General features: G+C 47.0%; 1 protein-coding gene across 1 annotated transcript; it reads left to right on the top strand.

Moving 5' to 3' along the window:
- Nucleotides 1-4206: 4206 nt before the first annotated feature.
- Nucleotides 4207-16108, top strand: LOC143133480 (uncharacterized). The gene is made up of 6 exons (XM_076293242.1): nt 4207-4490; nt 4590-4832; nt 5599-5670; nt 5920-6096; nt 9211-9892; nt 15410-16108. The coding sequence occupies exons 1-6, from the start codon at nt 4207-4209 to the stop codon at nt 16106-16108; spliced, it is 2157 nt and encodes a 718-aa protein (XP_076149357.1).
- The last annotated feature ends 2368 nt before the right edge of the window (nt 16109-18476 follow it).

Here is an 18476-nt window from a genome sequence, read left to right as displayed (position 1 = left end):
CCCCTTTTGCTTTTGTTTGAAGTGCTCATCTATATCACTGCCTGTAGGGCTTTGCTGATGTCTTTCCTGTGTGTTTTTCTTCAGTAGGGCCCACCGTCAAGACCAATGTGGTCCCTACCGATTTTTTTTTTACTTCAAATGTTTAAAAATGTCTGAAATGCTTCCAAATGTAAAACTATGTTCAGTAATTACAATAACAATGCTAAAATAAAGATTGATGATGTTTTTATGTGTAAAATACAAAGTTTATAGATTTGTCACAAAATAGCCATAGGGAATGTATGTGCCAACCAACCCCAAAATCAGTGTGCCAACCTGCCCCGCCCACATTAGGTCAAACTTTTCAGTCACCTCAGTGACTGAAACTTCATTTTAAAACTTCATTTTAAGATATAGATGAGTCCCCTAGCAATCAATTATAATGAATATTTTTTTAATATCCCTAACTATTACCCTTCTAGGATGTATTTAGTGGGAGGTGCATATTCTAAGTTTTGACACTACAAAATTAAAACGTTGTTCTCACCTAAAGGGTTAATGACCTGGAGACCAGTTACATACGTGAGTTTACTCTACTCAATAAGGCCGTCAGTTTAGTGTTGGAATTTTGTTGCAGCTCCCTCTAGTAGCCTGGATATTAACAGTGTTTCAACCTGCCCCTGTTCCAACCAGCCCCGGTCTCCCCTATGCTGTTGTCCATTAGCAGAGAAAGGCGTTTAAATAAAATACAATAACTTTTTTTAAATGTTAAATGTTAATTGAGGAGTATTCAAACTAGCCCATAACATCGTCGCCTTATATAGCCTACATTACACTCCGTCGTCATGGTTCGGCTGAATGAGTTGTTCTCTCAGAATTGCAGCCTCTTCAGTCTGATCGTGTTTCGTCCTCCATTCTTAAAATGCATGGCATGGGATGAATTTTTGAAGGGGAGGGGGCGAGGCAAGCTGGTGATTTTTACTGTGTGAATGAACGAGAGAAGCAGGCGTCTCCTTGGAGAGGCTTGCGCGCGCTGGCTATAAAAAGCGTCGATACCGCTCTGCAAGCTCATTCAGGTGCGAGGCGAGAATACAGGTTCCACAGCGAGCACAAAATCGATAAGGACTAATTTCTTGGGAGACTATCCTCTTACAGAAGGTACGGTTATTTAACTGATTTTAATACATACTTAAAAGTAAGTGTTTGTCTGTATGACATCCTGTTTTTAAATATTAATTGGTTATACTTGTAACTTCGTCACTCAACAACAAAACGCATAGTTTAACGATTGGAATTTGTAATCTATACAATCTCTGATACACCTGTGTGAAAATCCTTTGCACAATTATTCAATCAGCAATCATTCATTATCCATAAGAGATACCATGTCTGTTCATTTTTATTCAATACAGTTTGTCCTTTCACAGTTTTTCTGATACCAGAAAAATGAGAAAGAAATGGCACAGCCATAGCAAAATGAAGGCTAAAACTACAACTACTTTGACTACAAGATGTGTTGTTTGAAGGCAAAATTTGCTTTTGCTGCATGTTTTAAATGTTTTCAGAGAGTAAGAGCCTTTTGCAGGCAAAATGTGTCATTTTGTCCAGACTGCTTTTGTTTAGACCTGCGTGTTAACTGTTTTGAAAACTTGATGTCAGAGTGGACACAAGCATTAAGCAATCGAGAAAAACTGCAAGATGAGGTTGCCTTCAGTGAAGTCCTTGTGGAAACACTCACACAGACACACACATACACACACAAGCCATTACGGGCTCAGCACACACACACACGAGCCATACGGGCTCAGCATACTCTTGACATACAAACAGGGGTTTGGTTTTGACATATATCCCGTGATCCCTCACCATCCACGTCAAACCACCTGCTGGACCACATGGGAATGGTGATGATATGAGACCACTCTGGTGTTTCAATGTAGAATCCAGTCAGGGCTCGAATTACGTGTGAGCCAGAGGGAGCCGAGCTCCCATAGAGTGAGGACTGGCTCCCATGAAAGCAACAAAGTCAAAAACCTGAGGGGGTCTCTCATATCTGAATATCTGTATCTGTATCTGAATATCTGTAATTTAATCTTAAACAACCGCTCATTATCCATCCCTGTGCGATCTCTTACCATTAATGATGTTTTATAAACAAAGTTCGGGAGGAGCCTTCGGGTTGATTGACAGCAATTAACTCACCCACTGCCGCCGCAGGGTAGGCCTATTTAAGCCGACCTCCTTTTCCATACGTCACACGCTCAGACGTTCGAGAAATCATTGGAGTTGCAAAGCCTCGGTAGGCAGACGTAATGGAGCTGGGGTTTTCACTACTAACCATCCGAAAGCTACATCCAGTCCACGGGCTACAGCCACCTGGTTCACCAGCGTTTTCAGGTCACTGCTCAGAGCAAGGGTAGGCTACAACTATCGATTATGCTATAGCCTGCTCACCCCAGCATACTTCAAGGCTCTAACACCAAGCTGCTCCAAGCTCGCGTTTTACGTCGCAAGATTATCCAGGTAACTCGAAATGCCCTAAATTCCACATGGCTCGGCACGCCAAGCGTCTGAAGTTGTAGGCTATCCACTATCCAGCGGAGGCCTATCTTCCGAAGATCAGCATCGGAAACGAACAGGTCTTGTTAATTCACTCCTCTAGTCGTCCAGTGACTTCTCATAAACTGATACTAGCGTTGTTGGATATTTAAGCTACTTATAACGAACTGACAAGCCTCAACCTTAAGTGCCCAGTATTTCGCTGGCTCGTGCTGCAGTCTGTTTAAACAATGGCGCTGCGTCGCAGACGTCAGCAATTATTAAAGCGATAGTACACTTGTAATTCGCGTCAGGCAACGCAGACAGCAAGGACCCTGATTGTCAACTCGTCCGGTGTCGATGGCCGACTATTCATGTAGCTTCTACAGGGTATAGCAACAAGCTAGTTCACTGATATAAGCTTGCAAATAAACTCAAGTCATTTTGGTTACAATGACTGGTTATTTGTATGTTTTAAAATTAGCACTTCGCCAGCAAGCAGTGCTTTGTGGGCAGTTGCGTTTGCTCTCAGGAGGCCCTCAAACCCCAGTCTACAGCCAGAATATATTAATGACACTCTTTGAACACCGGTCTATTGTTTCATTCCATGCCAACACCGACAGGAGGGAGTTTACAGTATTGCACTGTAAATAACTATTGTTTACAGCAAACCCAAAGCAGTTTGCCCAGACAGCCAGGAGATGGCAGCAAAATTCACTGCTAACACTTGTGTTTTAATGTTAAGACACTACAAGCAATACTACAATTAGTGCTTTCCTGCACCACACGCTCCAGAGCGTATCACTCCGCTGCCACAGCCACGCCAGCGGCCCAGGTTCTTAACCACCTACTTCCTTCCCGCAGCATCTCCGCCGTACTTCCGGATCCGACTCCACTTCTTCAGACGGCCCCGGTAGCGACAGCGTCGCTACTCCCTCCACCCCCTCTTCCCCTTCCCCACCCACTTCCCCCAGCCAGGACCCGGTCCAGGGCTGCCCCCCTTCCAGTCGTTCCGACGACTGCTCCCTCCCTTCCCCCTTTTTCCCCCTCCCCATTCCATTCCCGGAGTCACGTCTGTACAGCACGCCACGACTCACGAAGAGGCGTCCATTCAAACTCCCCTCGCTAGCTCCCTATTTTCTTTACGAGTTAGCGAGCACCTGGTCTCAGCCGGTGCCGGTAGCGACAGCGTCGCTACTCCCTCCGCCCCCTCCTCCCCTTCCCCGCCCACTTCCCCCAGCCAGGACCCGGTCCAGGGCTGCCCCTCTTCCAGTCGTTCCGACGACTGCTCCCTCCCTTCCCCCCCTACCCCTACCCATCCCCTCCCCGGCTCCGCGCTAGACCAGCCCGCCACAGCGGGTTATCAGCACTCCGCGAGTGCTTCGGATCACGACGTCCCATTCCGGCTCCCCAGCCATTCACTAGCCACAGCAAAGGCCTTCGACCACCTCCTCACGCTGCACGTTCCAGCTTTAACATCCCGTTCCGTCTACCCAGCTATTCATCGGCCACAGCCATTTCATTCCATCTGGATACTCACCATTCATGCTATTCATGCCTTATCATGCTTATCTGCTTATCATGTTTTATGCGTCGTATGTCGTATCATGCTGAATATGTCATGTTTATCAGGTAACGGTATTCTAAAAGTTTCTTCAGCCCAGGTTGAATTATTTAAGGCTGCCACAGATGGTACGGAATGAGCTTGGACCCGATGCAACAACAGCTTCAGGGAGACCCATGCAGCAACTGCTCCGCGGAGCCCCTGCTACAACGGCTCCGCCGAGCCCCAAGAGCCATGCAGCAACATCTAAGCCGAGATCCAGGACCCATGCAACTTCGGCTCCACCAAGCCTCGAGAACCATGCAGCAACAGCTACGCTGAGCTCCAAGACCCATGCAATGTCGGCTCCACCAAGCCCCGAGAACGGCTCGCATCCGCAGCACTCTCCATTCCCGCGGCACCGCGTTCCGTAGGTCTGATAGGAAGTTCCATCTCCTCCGCCTTCTAACGCAGTCGGATAGCCCGGTCTTCTCGCCCTCCCGCTCCCTCCCTTTGTTTTCCTCCCCAGACCAGGAAGCAAGCTGCTCCTTCTGGCATCCCGGCGCGGTCCTTCCGCCGGCCATTCAGCCGGACGAAGCACACATCACCAGCCACCTCGCGAACCGGGCACGCCGACAGCACTTTCCGGCACCACACCTTCAGAGCGTATCATTCCGCTGCTTCAGCCACTGCCACGTCAGCGGCTCAGGCCCATTCCCACCGCATCTCCGCCGTATTTCCGGGTCCAACCCCACTTCGCCAGACGGCCCCTGTAGCGACAGCGTCGCTATTCCCCCCCACCCCTTCTTTCCCTCCCCCATCCACCTCCCCTAGCCAGGACTCGGTCCAGGGCTGCCCCACCTCCAGTCGTCCGTCGACTGCTCCCTCCCTCCCCCCTTTTCCCCCTCCCCTTTCCATTCCGGGAGCCACGTCTGTACTGCACGCCTCAACTCACGAAGCGTCAGTTCGAAGATTCACCTCGCTAGCTCCCCATATCTCTTACGAGCTAGCGAGCACCCGGTCTCAGCCGGCGCCGATATTCCCCCCCTAACCCTCCTTCCTTCCCCGTCCCACTTCCCGCGACCCAGGTTGCTCCCCTTCCGGTAGCGTCAGCGACCGCTCCCCCCCCCCCCCCCCCCCCCCTTTTCTCCCTTCCCATTTCTTCCCCGGCTCCGCGCTAGACCAGCCCGCCGCAGCGGGTCATCAGCATTCAGCGAGTGCTTTGGATCACGACGTCCCATCCCGGCTTCCAAGCTATTCATTAGCCACAGCAAAGGCCTCGCCACCGCCTCCTCACGCTGCAGCATTTGAACCACCACCCGTCACAGCGTCCACCAGGAACCTCATTCGTCAGGTGCAGACGTAGACCTTTCTACCATTCGTCCCTCCCTTCCTATTCCCTCTCATAACGGGGAATTAGTTGCGGCGAACTGGTTTGTCTTTAAAACATTCTGGCCCAGCATCAAAGATTCTGTCATTCCCCGAGTTCACCGTAGCTTTACCAACTACACAGAACTCATCTGTTTCGTGTTCCCCAGCCGACGCAAAGAGCTAAATGACTACCTGGCCATCATCGCCGGCCTAGCCGCGTCCTACGGGGGAGCCCAATTGTATACGTACCACCGGCTGTTTTCAGCAAAATGCGCTGCCAGAGTCGGCCTCTGGAACCAAAACCCCTACTGGGGCGCGCTCGATATGGAGCTCCATAACCGCGCTTTCCTAGGACTCAGGCCATCTTGTCCTCTCTGCAATAGCCCAATCACGGCGCGGTCGAGTGTCCACTAGTCAACTCATTCCCCAGGGCCGCCCTTTCATCTCGCATCTCATAAACTGCGCCTCAGCAACCCCATCTCTCGAAGATGTCGTATCTCTACATGCCCAGTGTCTGGCCGATATCAAACACTGGAGGATGTTTTAGACGAATGGAATGGTCCGTGCATGTTCTACGACGACTGCCAATCATCTCCAGAAGACCTCCAGTCGTACACCGACGCAGCCCCCTCAACAGGCTTCGGAGGCTTGTCAAAAGGCGCTGGGTTGCATCCCCGTGGCCACTAGAGTTCAGAGAGCTAACAACCGAAAACGAATCGTCAGCCGTGTTCGAACTCTACCCCGTAGCCATCACGGCCCTACCTGGGGGAATGAGCGGACCTCCAAGAGTGTGCTAATCCACAGCGACAACGAAGCCGCAGTGCACGTCATTAATAACTCAAGCTCAAATCGCCTGCGCTTTCCCCTCTTATTAGGCGTCTAATCTGGATAGCAGCCAGCTACCAGTTATTATAAGAGCCGCGCACGTCCCCGGTCGCCACAATGGAATTGCTGACTCTCTCTCTCGTCTTAGCTTCTGAATCTCTGGAATTTATCTTCAGCCCATCACGGCCGACCTAGCCCTCCAAGCCCTCGCACCCAGGACCATGCAGTCCCGGACAGTTCCACGCAGAGCACTCATTACCATTTCCCAGTTTGATGCTGTCACCATATCATCATTATTACCTACGCCCACACTTCACTCGGGATCAAAGTCTCTTCCATTAGAGTCTACCTAGCCGGCATTCATTTCTTCTACAAACGCCTCCACGGCTCCGAATGCCCTTCCTTCTCCGACACCAGGATAGGCTTGTTATTTAAAGGTATCCGTAGGCAACAGCCAGTCCCCCAAGACTCCCGCCTTCCCATTACCTCAAGCATTCTCGCCACCTGCCTCGCTACTCTTCGCAAAGGGTTCATGCCACCGCATTCCGATTCCACCATCTCCGTTATGCTTCACTGGCCTTTTGGGCTGCTGAGATGTAGCGAGTTTACATGCCCTTCGTCTCTCTTCATTCCCGATGTCCACCCGTGCATCGCAGATCTAGAGCAACTAGACCAAGACACCATTCGATTTACCATCAAACAGAGTAAAACCGATCAGTCCCGAAAGGACACTCCATATCCATTTTAACTCCGCCTCAGATCTTCAGCCTTTCCAATACCTATCTCACTACATCTCATATAGGTCAGCTCAAGCTTCGTCTACTAGCCCGCTCTTCGTGTCAGACGAAGGGCTACCCATCACTCGCCACAGATTCCAGACACTCTTAAAATCATTCTAGTCAAATCTGGTTTCCCGCGGATCGCTACTCCGCACACTCCTTCAGGATAGGAGCTGCCACAACAGCTGCGCTCGACGGCTTATAGGAGCAACAAATTTAAATACTGGGCCGTTGGTCCTCGGATGCCTACCAGTCCTACATCCGCTCCAATCTAGCGGATTTATGACTCGCTCAGCAAGCACTTATGTAGTTGGTAGCGGCCAGCGGCCTTTCTCTGTGATCTTTGGGGTGCAAGCGGTCATCGCTCTATCGCGATGTCCGCTCCAGGCACTCCAGGACCACGGACAGCTACCTTGCCAAACACGCACTACTCCCATACATTCTAGTCTAGCTGAGCAATCATATCGAAGGGCGAACTAGTGAAATGATGTTTTATAAACAAAGTTCGGGAGGAGCCTTCGGGTTGATTGACAGCAATTAACTCACCCACTGCCGCCGCAGGGTAGGCCTATTTAAGCCGACCTCCTTTTCCATACGTCACACGCTCAGACGTTCGAGAAATCATCCCCCCTCCTCCCACTACTCCTCCATTTCACCAATTGCCCTGTTACTCATCCTCCTTACACAGGGGGTGCAAGCGGTCATCGCTCTATCGCGATGTCCGCTCCAGGCACTCCAGGACCACGGACAGCTACCTTGCCAAACACGCACTACTCCCATACATTCTAGTCTAGCTGAGCAATCATATCGAAGGGCGAACTAGTGAAAAGACGTTAAATTAAAATATAGCCTACTACGGGACGTAGACCTACACTACGCTCTTGAACGCAGCATGACACTTCACCACCACCACACCACTAGACTATATGAGCAAACCGTATCAATTTGACAGCACTAGCAAATCTGAAGAAGTCACCCTGCTTTGATGTGAGTGTTTTGTCTATTTACATAGGCGTTCATTGGGCTAGCCACATGGTTTGATGCGTGCTGAAAAGTCCTGTTTGCTGTTGAACTTGCGCTTAACCTCTTCTATGTTGATTGACAAAGCCATAAATTATGGCCCATAATGCAGCCTACAATGATTGTGTTGTCTGATGATCTGTAACTATCCTCTGCCATTCAGAGTTCCAGAAAGTTTCCAGATATTTTGAAACACCTGTTAGCAATCTCTGATGTCGGAATATTCAATGGCTACCCGACAATATCTCAGTGCAAACTCCAAAATTGTTCGTCTATTAATTTTCCACGGTTCAACACATTAGCCTAATACTACAACATAGTTTGACTGGCTTTATTCATTTCTGCCAGTTAGTGATTTTTCCCCTGTGTATAAGTTACACTACATGCATTATTGTGTTTGACAGTGAGGATAGCCTATCTGAGACGGTGGTCTGGTTTAAATGAGTTACGTTGTGAAATCGAGAATGGCACAGACTTCGTTTAGTCTATTTCTTTGTATTGTGAAATTGAAATGAGATATGGACTATTACAATCAATAATATGTTAAAAATGCATTAAAAGTAATCAATTTCTATGAAAAATCTATGTCTGTTTGTGTGCGTGTGTCAAGGTAAAGCCTAGGCCTACCGTGCGCATATACTGTACTGCGCAAAAGCGCCACTTTGCGCCTAGGCTATTTCATTGTATCGCCTTGTTAGGCTATGCGCGGGGTGTGCCAACTTTTTATGAGATAGAGAGACCCCCTTAAAGACAAAAAGATAATTCGAGCCCTGAATCCAGTGTAGACTGGGAAGTCTGTGGAGACTGTATTGTGGTTTTCAATCTAAAGGAAAAGCCTTTTTCTACAGCATGGAGAGCATAAGACCATTCCTTGATGTTTGTAGAGGGGTTTATGGGAAACCCTGAGGATCCTTCATGTCTCCATAACTCATGCCTGTTATATAGGGAATCCCATCGCCACCAAAGTGATGGGAAGAAAGGTTTAATATCTAAAAATTATGAGAAACCTTCACAAAATAATTGACAAACTTTCTCAATTTAATGTCTGAGTATATCAAAACAGTGACTTAACTCAAAATAATGACTTAGCACCTGAAAGTAATGGGAAAACACCCTTAACTCCTGCTTGCTGACCCTGTCTGTGTTGTCCTGCAGACTGAAGGAATGCTGTTGGCCTGAGGAAACGAGCACCATGCAGTGGAATGACAGCTCGGTGGCATCGGCAGGGTCAGGGATCGGTTTGGGCCTGCTGCCCGGAGCAGGGCCTGGGGCTGGAGTGTGTGGCGTGGCCCTGGAGGAGGGCCTGGAGCTGGGCAACCTGTCTCTGCGCTGCTGGCTGCAGCTCCTTTCCCAGGAGGCGGGCGAGCAGCCGGGCGACGCCAGCGCCAGTCTGGCCGTGCGCGTGGTGGTGGCGCTGGTCTACCTGGTGGTCTGTGCCCTCGGGCTGGTGGGCAACCTCCTGGCGCTCTACCTGCTCCGCTCACGCCATCGCCTCAAGCACTCGGCCATCGACTGCTTTGTCATGGGCCTGGCGGTGACAGACCTGCAGTTTGTGCTCACGCTCCCCTTCTGGGCGGTGGACACGGCGCTGGATTTCCGCTGGCCGTTCGGCTGGGTCATGTGCAAGCTGGTCAGCTCTGTGACGACGCTGAACATGTACGCCAGCGTGCTGTTCCTGACGGCCATGAGCGTGGCCCGCTACTGCTCACTGGCCTCCGCGCTCAAGATGCACTCGCCCAAGACCGCCGTGGCGGAGGTGAGGTGGGCCAGCGTGGGCATCTGGGTGGTGTCGCTGCTCGCCACGCTACCACATGCCATCTACTCCACCACCGCACAGGTGAGACACACGCACATACACACACACACACAACACGCCCACACACACACACCACACACACACACCACACACACACCACGGAGGTGAGGTGGGCCGTGTTGTTCCTCGCCATGCTGCCGCATGCTGTCTACACACACACTGATAAACACACACACTCTCTCTCTCACACATACACACACTGATACACACATGCATACACACACACACTCTCTCTCTCTCACACACACACACACACACATACACGCACACACACTCTCTCTCTCTCTCTATCTCATATACACTAGCACACACACACAAATACAGACTCTCTCTTTCTCTCTCCCTCTCTCTCCCTCACACACACACATACACACTTATACAGACTTTCTCTCTCACACACACATACCGTGTGTTGGGCTTGCGCTACCACTTCTGCTTTGCTCGCTATGCACCTGCACACCATCTGTTCCGTCACAGCAAAGTCAAAACACACACACACACACATACACACAAGCAGATGCACAGAGACGGATTAAACAAATATGGGCCCCTGTGCACAATATCAAAAAAGGGCGCGTTTGCGCATGCGCGTGCAGCCAGCGCTTCTCTCTTTGCTGTCGCTGTGCAGGCTGGTGCACAATTGCACACAATGAAAATGTAGTACATTATGTCATATATTATAACTCAGGCCCACACAGAAATGAATTCCAGCAGCTGTTTTTATTATTAGGCTGTAATCTCCCTTTGCTGTCCAAACAGTCTACAGCAAAATTTTTCACTAAACGGACCGGACACAGTTGTCATATCTGACGGACCGGTAGCAGGGACGTTGATAGTATTTTGTGAGAGGTGGTGCTGATCATATTACGGGGGGTTCGGGGGTGTCTCCCCCTGGAAATTTTCGAAATTCTGGCTGTTAAATATGCCCTTTTAACGCAGTTTGGAAGGGGCATACAAACTTTAACAGAGCAAGCAGGGCCGGTTTTCTGTCTGACTCAGGTGATGTGAACATTGGCTATCTGCATGAAAAGGTTTTCACTTCACTGCTGCTTGACACTACCTTGCATGGAGACATATTTCACGTTAACAGTGGAGATGTTAGCAAAACTATAGCGTTTGGTAAATGGAGATGCAGATCATCTCCCTAATTAATTTCTTTGCGCAACAGCCCACATTATGCGCTCACTCCGGCGAGACGAGTGAAATAAGTGTAGGCCTATCTGTCATCGGCATCGCCATAGGCTATTTGCTACGATATAAGCTACTGTTAGGCCTACAACAAGTCGCGATTTATTAGGCTATCCAATCGCTATGCTGTTTTCATGAACATTGCAGGAATCCACTTCATTCACCTACCCACGAGTGGGTCAGTTTCACTTTCGCAAACACGCATACACATTGAATGAGCACTCATAGCCTACCACTTAGACCTAATGTTATGCCTCTATATTTTATGAATTAAGAAGTATTTATTGATCAGGAAAACATATAGTTTATTTTTCTTTCGGTCCGCGGTTCCATAACACCATTCAGTTGTGCCGCAAATTAACAGACAGAAGCACCGGGTATAATCTAGCCTAAATTCATGGCAATTTGTTTTAAAATCCGCGGGCCCCCATTGGCTGAGTGCCCCTGTGCACGTGCACACTTGGCACAAGCCATGATCCGTCACTGCAGATGCACATTTACTGTATGTGTATAAAGCAGGGCTCGAATTATCTTTTTGTCTTTAAGGGGGTCTCTTTATCTCATAATAAGTTGGCACACCCCGCGCAAAGCCTAACAAGGCGATACAATGAAATAGCCTAGCCGCAAAGTGGCGCTTTTGCGCAGTACAGTATATGCGCACGGTAGGCCTATGCTTTACCTTGACACACGCACATACAGACATAGATTTTTCATAGAAAATGATTACTTTTAATGCATTGTTAACATATTATTGATTGTAATAGTCCATATCTCATTTCAATTTCACAATACAAAGAAATAGACTAAACGAAGTCTGTGCCATTCTCGATTTCACAACGTAACTCATTTAAACCAGACCACCGTCTCAGATAGGCTATCCTCACTGTCTAACACAATAATGCATGTAGTGTAACTTATACACAGGGGAAAAAGCACTAACTGGCAGAAATGAATAAAGCCAGCCAAACTATGTTGTAGTATTAGGCTAATGTGTTGAACCGTGGAAAATTAATAGACGAACAATTTTGGAGTTTGCACTGAGATATTGTCGGGTAGCCATTGAATATTCCGACATCAGAGATTGCTAACAGGTGTTTCAAAATATCTTGAAACTTTCCGGAACTCTGAATGGCAGAGGATAGCTACAGATCATCAGACAACACAATCATTGTAGGCTGCATTATGGGCCATAATTTATGGCTTTGTCAATCAACATAGAACAGGTTAAGCGCAAGTTCAACAGCAAACAGGACCAGTGTTGGGCAAGTTACTTCAAAATCGTAATGTACTATGCATTACTTATTACTGTCATTTCAAAGTAATTTGTTACATTATAATATTACTGTCTCTGAATTGTAAGGCATTACACTACTATTGCATTACTTTTAAGTTACTTTCACCAAAATATCTAGATATATGGATTTGCCATTCTAAATGCAGTTTATTATGCTCAATGCAGCTTGCTCTTCCAATGGAGGGAGATGTGGTATAGCATAATGACTGAGCTAGGCTTAAGGCAACAGTAGAATGCAATAGGCGCAGTGCTCATAATGCATTTACATGCAGTTACAAGGAACAATCATAGTCAGAATTTTTTTTTAAACCGACAAAAGGTCAAAGTCTGGTAAATTGTGATAGAAATATTGTAACTTTAAGGCCTAGGCCTACTCATTAAAATCAATAGAGAGCCTACTATATTGTAAATCAAAGCTTAAAGGAACCGTATGTAAGATTGTGGCCAAAACGGGTACTACAATCACTTTCAAATTACTGTAGAGCGGTGTATCCACTTCCCCTCCCCTCTGACTGGCAGAGTTGGCAACCGGATGACGAAACACTACTGACTTTGTGATTAGTAGATAGGTGGAGGGTGGCGCATTAGGCCAAAACACAACATGACAACATCAACATCAGTTGAGGGCTGCAACTTCACTTTTTAAATGACAATATCCTGGCCAGACTACTGTTGTCAGTGATATAAGTATTTGAAATGAACATGATTTCGTAATGTCTAGTGACATATCAGGGCAATTTTATGATTAATTGAAATACAATTTTTACATACGGTTCCTTTAATAAAGACATGTCAAGATGGTGGCCTGCTGGCCATTTCGGTGCCCTAAGTGAGTGGCTTTGAGTGAGTGACATTTAAATGATAACTTAAACACCTAAAGTAAAATAAAAGGCCTATTATTTACAGACCATTACTGTGTATTTTTAAACATTAATTTCTGAAGAAATGCTGTTTTACTTATAAATGGTGCACTGTCACTTTAAGAGCATTGATCTTTACGTTGTCATAATGCCCTTTTGCTAGCTCTTGTTTACAAGCCTTATTTGTTTGAGTTACATTGATAGCACAATATTAACAATAATATGCACAATGTTAAGTTGTTTTAAGCAACCTTCCTTGCTTTGGAAATGGAAGTATGCAATGACATGTTGCTTCACATTTCGTGAATACAAGTGAATTATGAGCCTGATATCCACCTAGCTATCTGAATGGAATGCGTTTCAGTCGACTCAGCATATCATGTGCTTCATGTAGCCTAAATGCTTGGAAAACGAATGATTGAAGACCCACCAATTCTAGTACTACGTGGTGATTGAGAGAACCCAAAAGGTATCAAACTTGCATGTAACATCGTGTTAGTGCATTTTGACATTGTAAACGTTATTGATGAAGAGTGAAACGCAGTTTGCAGTAAATCTACTATTCATTGGTTACATTTGGGTGCCCCCTCTGTCCTTTGGTGCCCAACGCAAAGTGCGTGATGCGCGTGGTGGAAGCGGTGGCACTGCCAGGCTACACAATCTTTTTCTGCATTTCTATCGCTGACATGCACAACAGCATAGTTTGTGTTTTATCAGGAATCAAAAAGATTAGCGTGGCACTAGATGTTTCATTAATTTACTTGTGCTATTTCGGGAGCTGAGAGATCTTTCGGTTTCGCACACAAAGTGCACTAACTATTATGTTCTTCATAGCCTTGTCTCTGACAAGCTGAAAATAATAGGCGTAGGCTTATGTCCATCCAGCAAATAGAGTCCGCCTGCGAGTCTGCTGCAGCCACAGTCATATTCAACCAGTATCAGGAGATAACGTTCTACTATTTTGCGCGGATTTTTTCTCCTCTGTTGTTCTCGCGTGGTGTTTGCGAATATGTATCAAAACAAAACAAGCGCTTAATTTTGGGTTAAACTGCATTGTAACGCGCGTTACTGAAGTTTGTACCGAGTAAATATTACCCAATTTTTTTTTTTGTAATGCCTTACATTACCGCGTTACCGCAAACAGCAATATATTACAGTAATTACATTACTTTTGTAACGCATTACTCCCAACACTGAACAGGACTTTTCAGCACGTATCAAACCATGTGGCTAGCCCAATGAAAGCCTATGTAAATAGACAAAACACTCACATCAAAGCAGGGTGACTTCTTCAGATTTGCGAGTGCTGTCAAATTGATATGGTTTGCTCATATAGTCTAGTGGTGTGGTGGTGGTGAAGTGTCATGCTGCGTTCAAGAGTGTAGTGTAGGTCTACGTCCCGTAGTAGGCTATATTTTAATTTTACGTCTTTAATGGTAAGAGATCGCACAGGGATCGATAATGAGCGGTTGTTTAAGATTAAATTACAGATATTTAGATACAGATCCAGATATTCAGATATGAGAGACCCCCTCAGGTTTTTGACTTTGTTGCTTTCATGGGAGCCAGTCCTCACTCTATGGGAGCTCGGCTCCCTCTGGCTCCCACGTAATTCGAGCCCTGGTATAAAGTATTGTGTCCCTCCCCCGCTGTTGTGGGATCCCATAATTAGTAGAAGGCATGCAGCGACACATGTATCGCTTCTTTGCGGTTTCAAGTTTGAAGCCCATGCCTGACTATCCGTGAGGAATCAATCAATAATGCTATCCGGCAGGGGGGACATGAGATCGAACAGACTCTGATGACATCAGAGGATCGGGTCATTGGCGGAACAATTCAGAGATTGGCAGTCTGTTTTGCTTCCCTGGAATGACAAGTCTCTCTTTCTTCTGTTCTTTGTTGTCCTTCACTTTTTGTCTCTGTCTTTCACCTTTCCCTCTCCTCATCTCCTTCCCCTTTCCCGTGTCCCATTCCCTGTGTTTCCCTCTCTATCTATCTGTCTCTACACTTTTTTGTTCTCCTTTTATAATTCCTATCTCCCTGCCTTTCTTTCATGGTCTCCATTCTCCTTCTTCTTCTCTCTCTCTCTCTCTTCCTCCTCTTTATCCTTGTCTTCCTCTCTCCTTCCCCTCCCCTCATCCTCTCTACTTCCCATCTCCTCTCTCATCCCCTCATCCTCTCTACCCCCCACCCCAGGTGTCAGATGATGAGCTGTGCCTGGTGCGCTTCCCTGAGTCTGGCCGATGGGACCCCCAGCTGCTGTTGGGCCTCTACCAGACGCAGAAGGTGCTGCTGGGTTTCGTTTTCCCCCTGGTGGTCATCACCTGCTGCTACCTGCTGCTGCTCCGCTTTCTGGTGCGCCGCCGTGTAGCGAGCCTGCCGCTAGGGGGCGCAGTTGGCGTTGGCGTGTCCTCGGGGGTCGACATGCAGCGTCAGCGACGCAGCCGAAGCTCGCGCATCACCCGCTCCGTCGTGGTGGTGGTGCTGTCCTTCTTCCTTTGCTGGCTGCCCAATCAGGCGCTGACACTCTGGGGCGTGCTCATCAAGTTCGACCTGGTGCCCTTCACCAAGGCCTTCTACAACGCCCAGGCCTACGCCTTCCCACTGACCGTGTGCCTGGCGCACGCCAACAGCTGCCTCAACCCCGTGCTCTACTGTCTGGTGCGCCGCGAGTACCGCGCCGGCCTCAAGGAGCTGCTCCTGCTGCGCCTCCGTGCCACGCCCTCCCTGCGCAGGCTGGCCAATTGGGCGCTAGCACTGTGCCGGGGCAAAAAGGTGGAGGCCGAAGCCCCTCCCACCACGGCGACGGTCACAAGGAAAGCGGGCGTGACTCTGCCTCTGGCGCCCCAGGACACGCCCACGCTGGCCATGGTGAAGTTGGATAACAACATGTGATTGGATGGAGTAGACGGAACCGTACAGCATGAGATTGGATGGAGTGGTTTTTGGTAAAATGGATGGAAGCATGTAATTGAAACTATAGATGGAGTCATGTAGAGCATGGTGGATGATAGCATGCAATTGGACAGCTGGACAGACTGGTAGCCGTGGAAATGGACCCTGTCATGTGATTGGTCAGTTAAGATGTGGTAAGAGTGGACACTGGCACATGATTGGAAAAACTGTCTTTGGTGGGATTTTGGGATTGGACAGAGTGACAGTATGAACTAGAGAATGTAATTCCAGGGAATTACGAGTGCATGAAAATGACGCTAGGACAGACATGGCAGTGTTTCCCATACATTGACTTATTTGTGGCGGCCCACCACAATATCAACATTGACCACCACACAATGATTTTCCAGGTTGTACTAAATTGTGCTTAAATCTTGTTAGCATCATAACCACGCTGCGCTAATTTGCTAAAAACTGTTGCATTCAAGTTAATTCTGCAAACCTACCACCACAAATAGAATTCAATTCTGTGGGAAACACTGCATGGTGGTTGCACAGCTTAATAAAAGTTGATAGTTTAAAAGTAGACAGTTTAAAGGTTGAATGTAGATTGGGAGTTGATCACACTAGTTGACTGAAAAGCCCAGACTGCCAAACAGTTGTGGGCAGAGGACACAATTGGTGGGAGTCATAGCTGATGACGACAGTTGGATTGGCTGAACAGTTAAATAGTTGGATAGTTTAAATGGTTTAAATATATTTTATAGGGAATTATTGTAGTGAGGACTTTTATTTTGAAACAGCTTTGGGCAGAGGAAACAGTTGACGGGAGTCATAGTTGATGACAACTGACAGTTGGAATAATTGAACAGTTAAAAAGTTGGATAGTTTAAATGGTTAAATAATTTAATAGGGGATTATAGCAGTGAAGACTTATTTTGAAACAGTTGTGGGGAGAGGAAACAGTTGACTGGAGTCAAAGTTGATGACAACTGACTGTTGCTAGAGTAGTTATGGTGGTTGCTATGCTGGTTGCTAGGTTAATGATGTTGGTTGCTAGGTTTTAATGGAATGTGGTTGCTAGGCTGTTGTGGCATTATGTGCTCTCCTCTCACCTTTTCCTAACCAGACATCTGACTTTAGTTGAAAAACAAATTCACAACATGTGATTGAATGGTGTGGTGGGCACTGGGCAAAATGGATGGAATATGTGATTGGACAGATTGGTGACAGTGGACCCTGACCACTAGATTGATGTGACATGACAGGCTAGTAGTGGAGAGAGTGGACACCATAATTGAAGGGACTCACTCATGATGTTGTCTTTGGGATTGGACAGGGCAACAGTATAAATCCTATGAAATCATATTCTCCACTGCGTCCATCATCAGCCCTCAGTCCTTACTACAACATACACTGACAGATAATGACAGGATGCCAAACAAAACAAATGGACCAAAACATTCACAGTAAAGACAAGGAGGAGCTCAGGATGTTGGTTTAACATGAACTCCTTAACAGAAAAAGACCCTGATTCTGGTTGAGACAGTTTAAAACATCCATTTTCTTTTCTTTCCCATTATTTCCAGACCTTGAAATGGATGTATTCCATGTGTATGTTACGGTTTGGAGTTTGTTTTGGTTTTTGGGACTCTTAGTTTGTAGTTTGCTGTGTTCTCTTGTTTACTTCCTGTTGTCTGTGTTACTTCATGTTCATCTTCACTACGTGTCATGTGCCATGTGTTCCTTTGTTTATATTGCCATGTGGTTTTGTTCCCTGTCTCGTGTCTCCGCCCCTCACCTGAGTCTTGTTAAGTTATTAGTCTGATTAGTGCCTTGTTCCATGTTCACCTGTGTCTCCTTGTTTTTGCCCTATCATCTGTGTCCTTTAATTACCTTCCTGTGTATTTAAGGTCTTGTGTTTGTCTTTGCTTAAACAAGAGAACACAGCAAACTACAAACCAAGAGTCCCAAAAAACAAAACACAAACTACAAACCGTGACAGTGTAATTGTATGTTCCTTAAAGGTGTACCGTCACACCAGTGTGACAGAAATGTTGGAAAATGAATGTTATAAAGAATATCTGGGTTAATTGAATTCAACATAGAATTTTAGAACCTTGAATTGAATGTTCAAAACCCCACACCTTTAAGGGTTAATCCTACCCCTGCTGGACAACTCTGTCCACTGCATGCTTTCCAAGGACAACTGTTTACCTTACCTACAAATAATATTCTGCTCTAGAATGTCTTGATCATTAATGTTGGGATTACATGTTGGTACTAGTGTGTCACCAGTTTGACAATGCCCTGTATTTCACCATACTGAGTATCTTTTGGCTCTGAACTACAGTACATACTGTACCCA

The sequence above is a fragment of the Alosa pseudoharengus genome, unplaced genomic scaffold, assembly GCF_046254945.1.
Source record: "Alosa pseudoharengus isolate Yale_2024_CS ecotype anadromous, Long Island Sound unplaced genomic scaffold, YU_APseudo_1.1 YU_APseudo_1.1_scf_2, whole genome shotgun sequence".
Lineage (NCBI taxonomy): Eukaryota > Metazoa > Chordata > Actinopteri > Clupeiformes > Clupeidae > Alosa > Alosa pseudoharengus.
Note: the sequence above shows the minus strand (reverse complement) of the source record. Positions and strands in the feature narration are given on the sequence as shown.

Bases quoted from the DNA above. Each gene is read 5' to 3' on its own strand.
- LOC143133480 (XM_076293242.1), top strand. From the start codon at position 4,207: ATGGTACGGAATGAGCTTGGACCCGATGCAACAACAGCTTCAGGGAGA. The intron at 4,491-4,589 runs GTAGGTCTGATA...TTTCCTCCCCAG, and splicing joins TTCCCGCGGCACCGCGTTCC to ACCAGGAAGCAAGCTGCTCC. The intron at 9,893-15,409 runs GTGAGACACACG...CCCCCACCCCAG, and splicing joins TCTACTCCACCACCGCACAG to GTGTCAGATGATGAGCTGTG.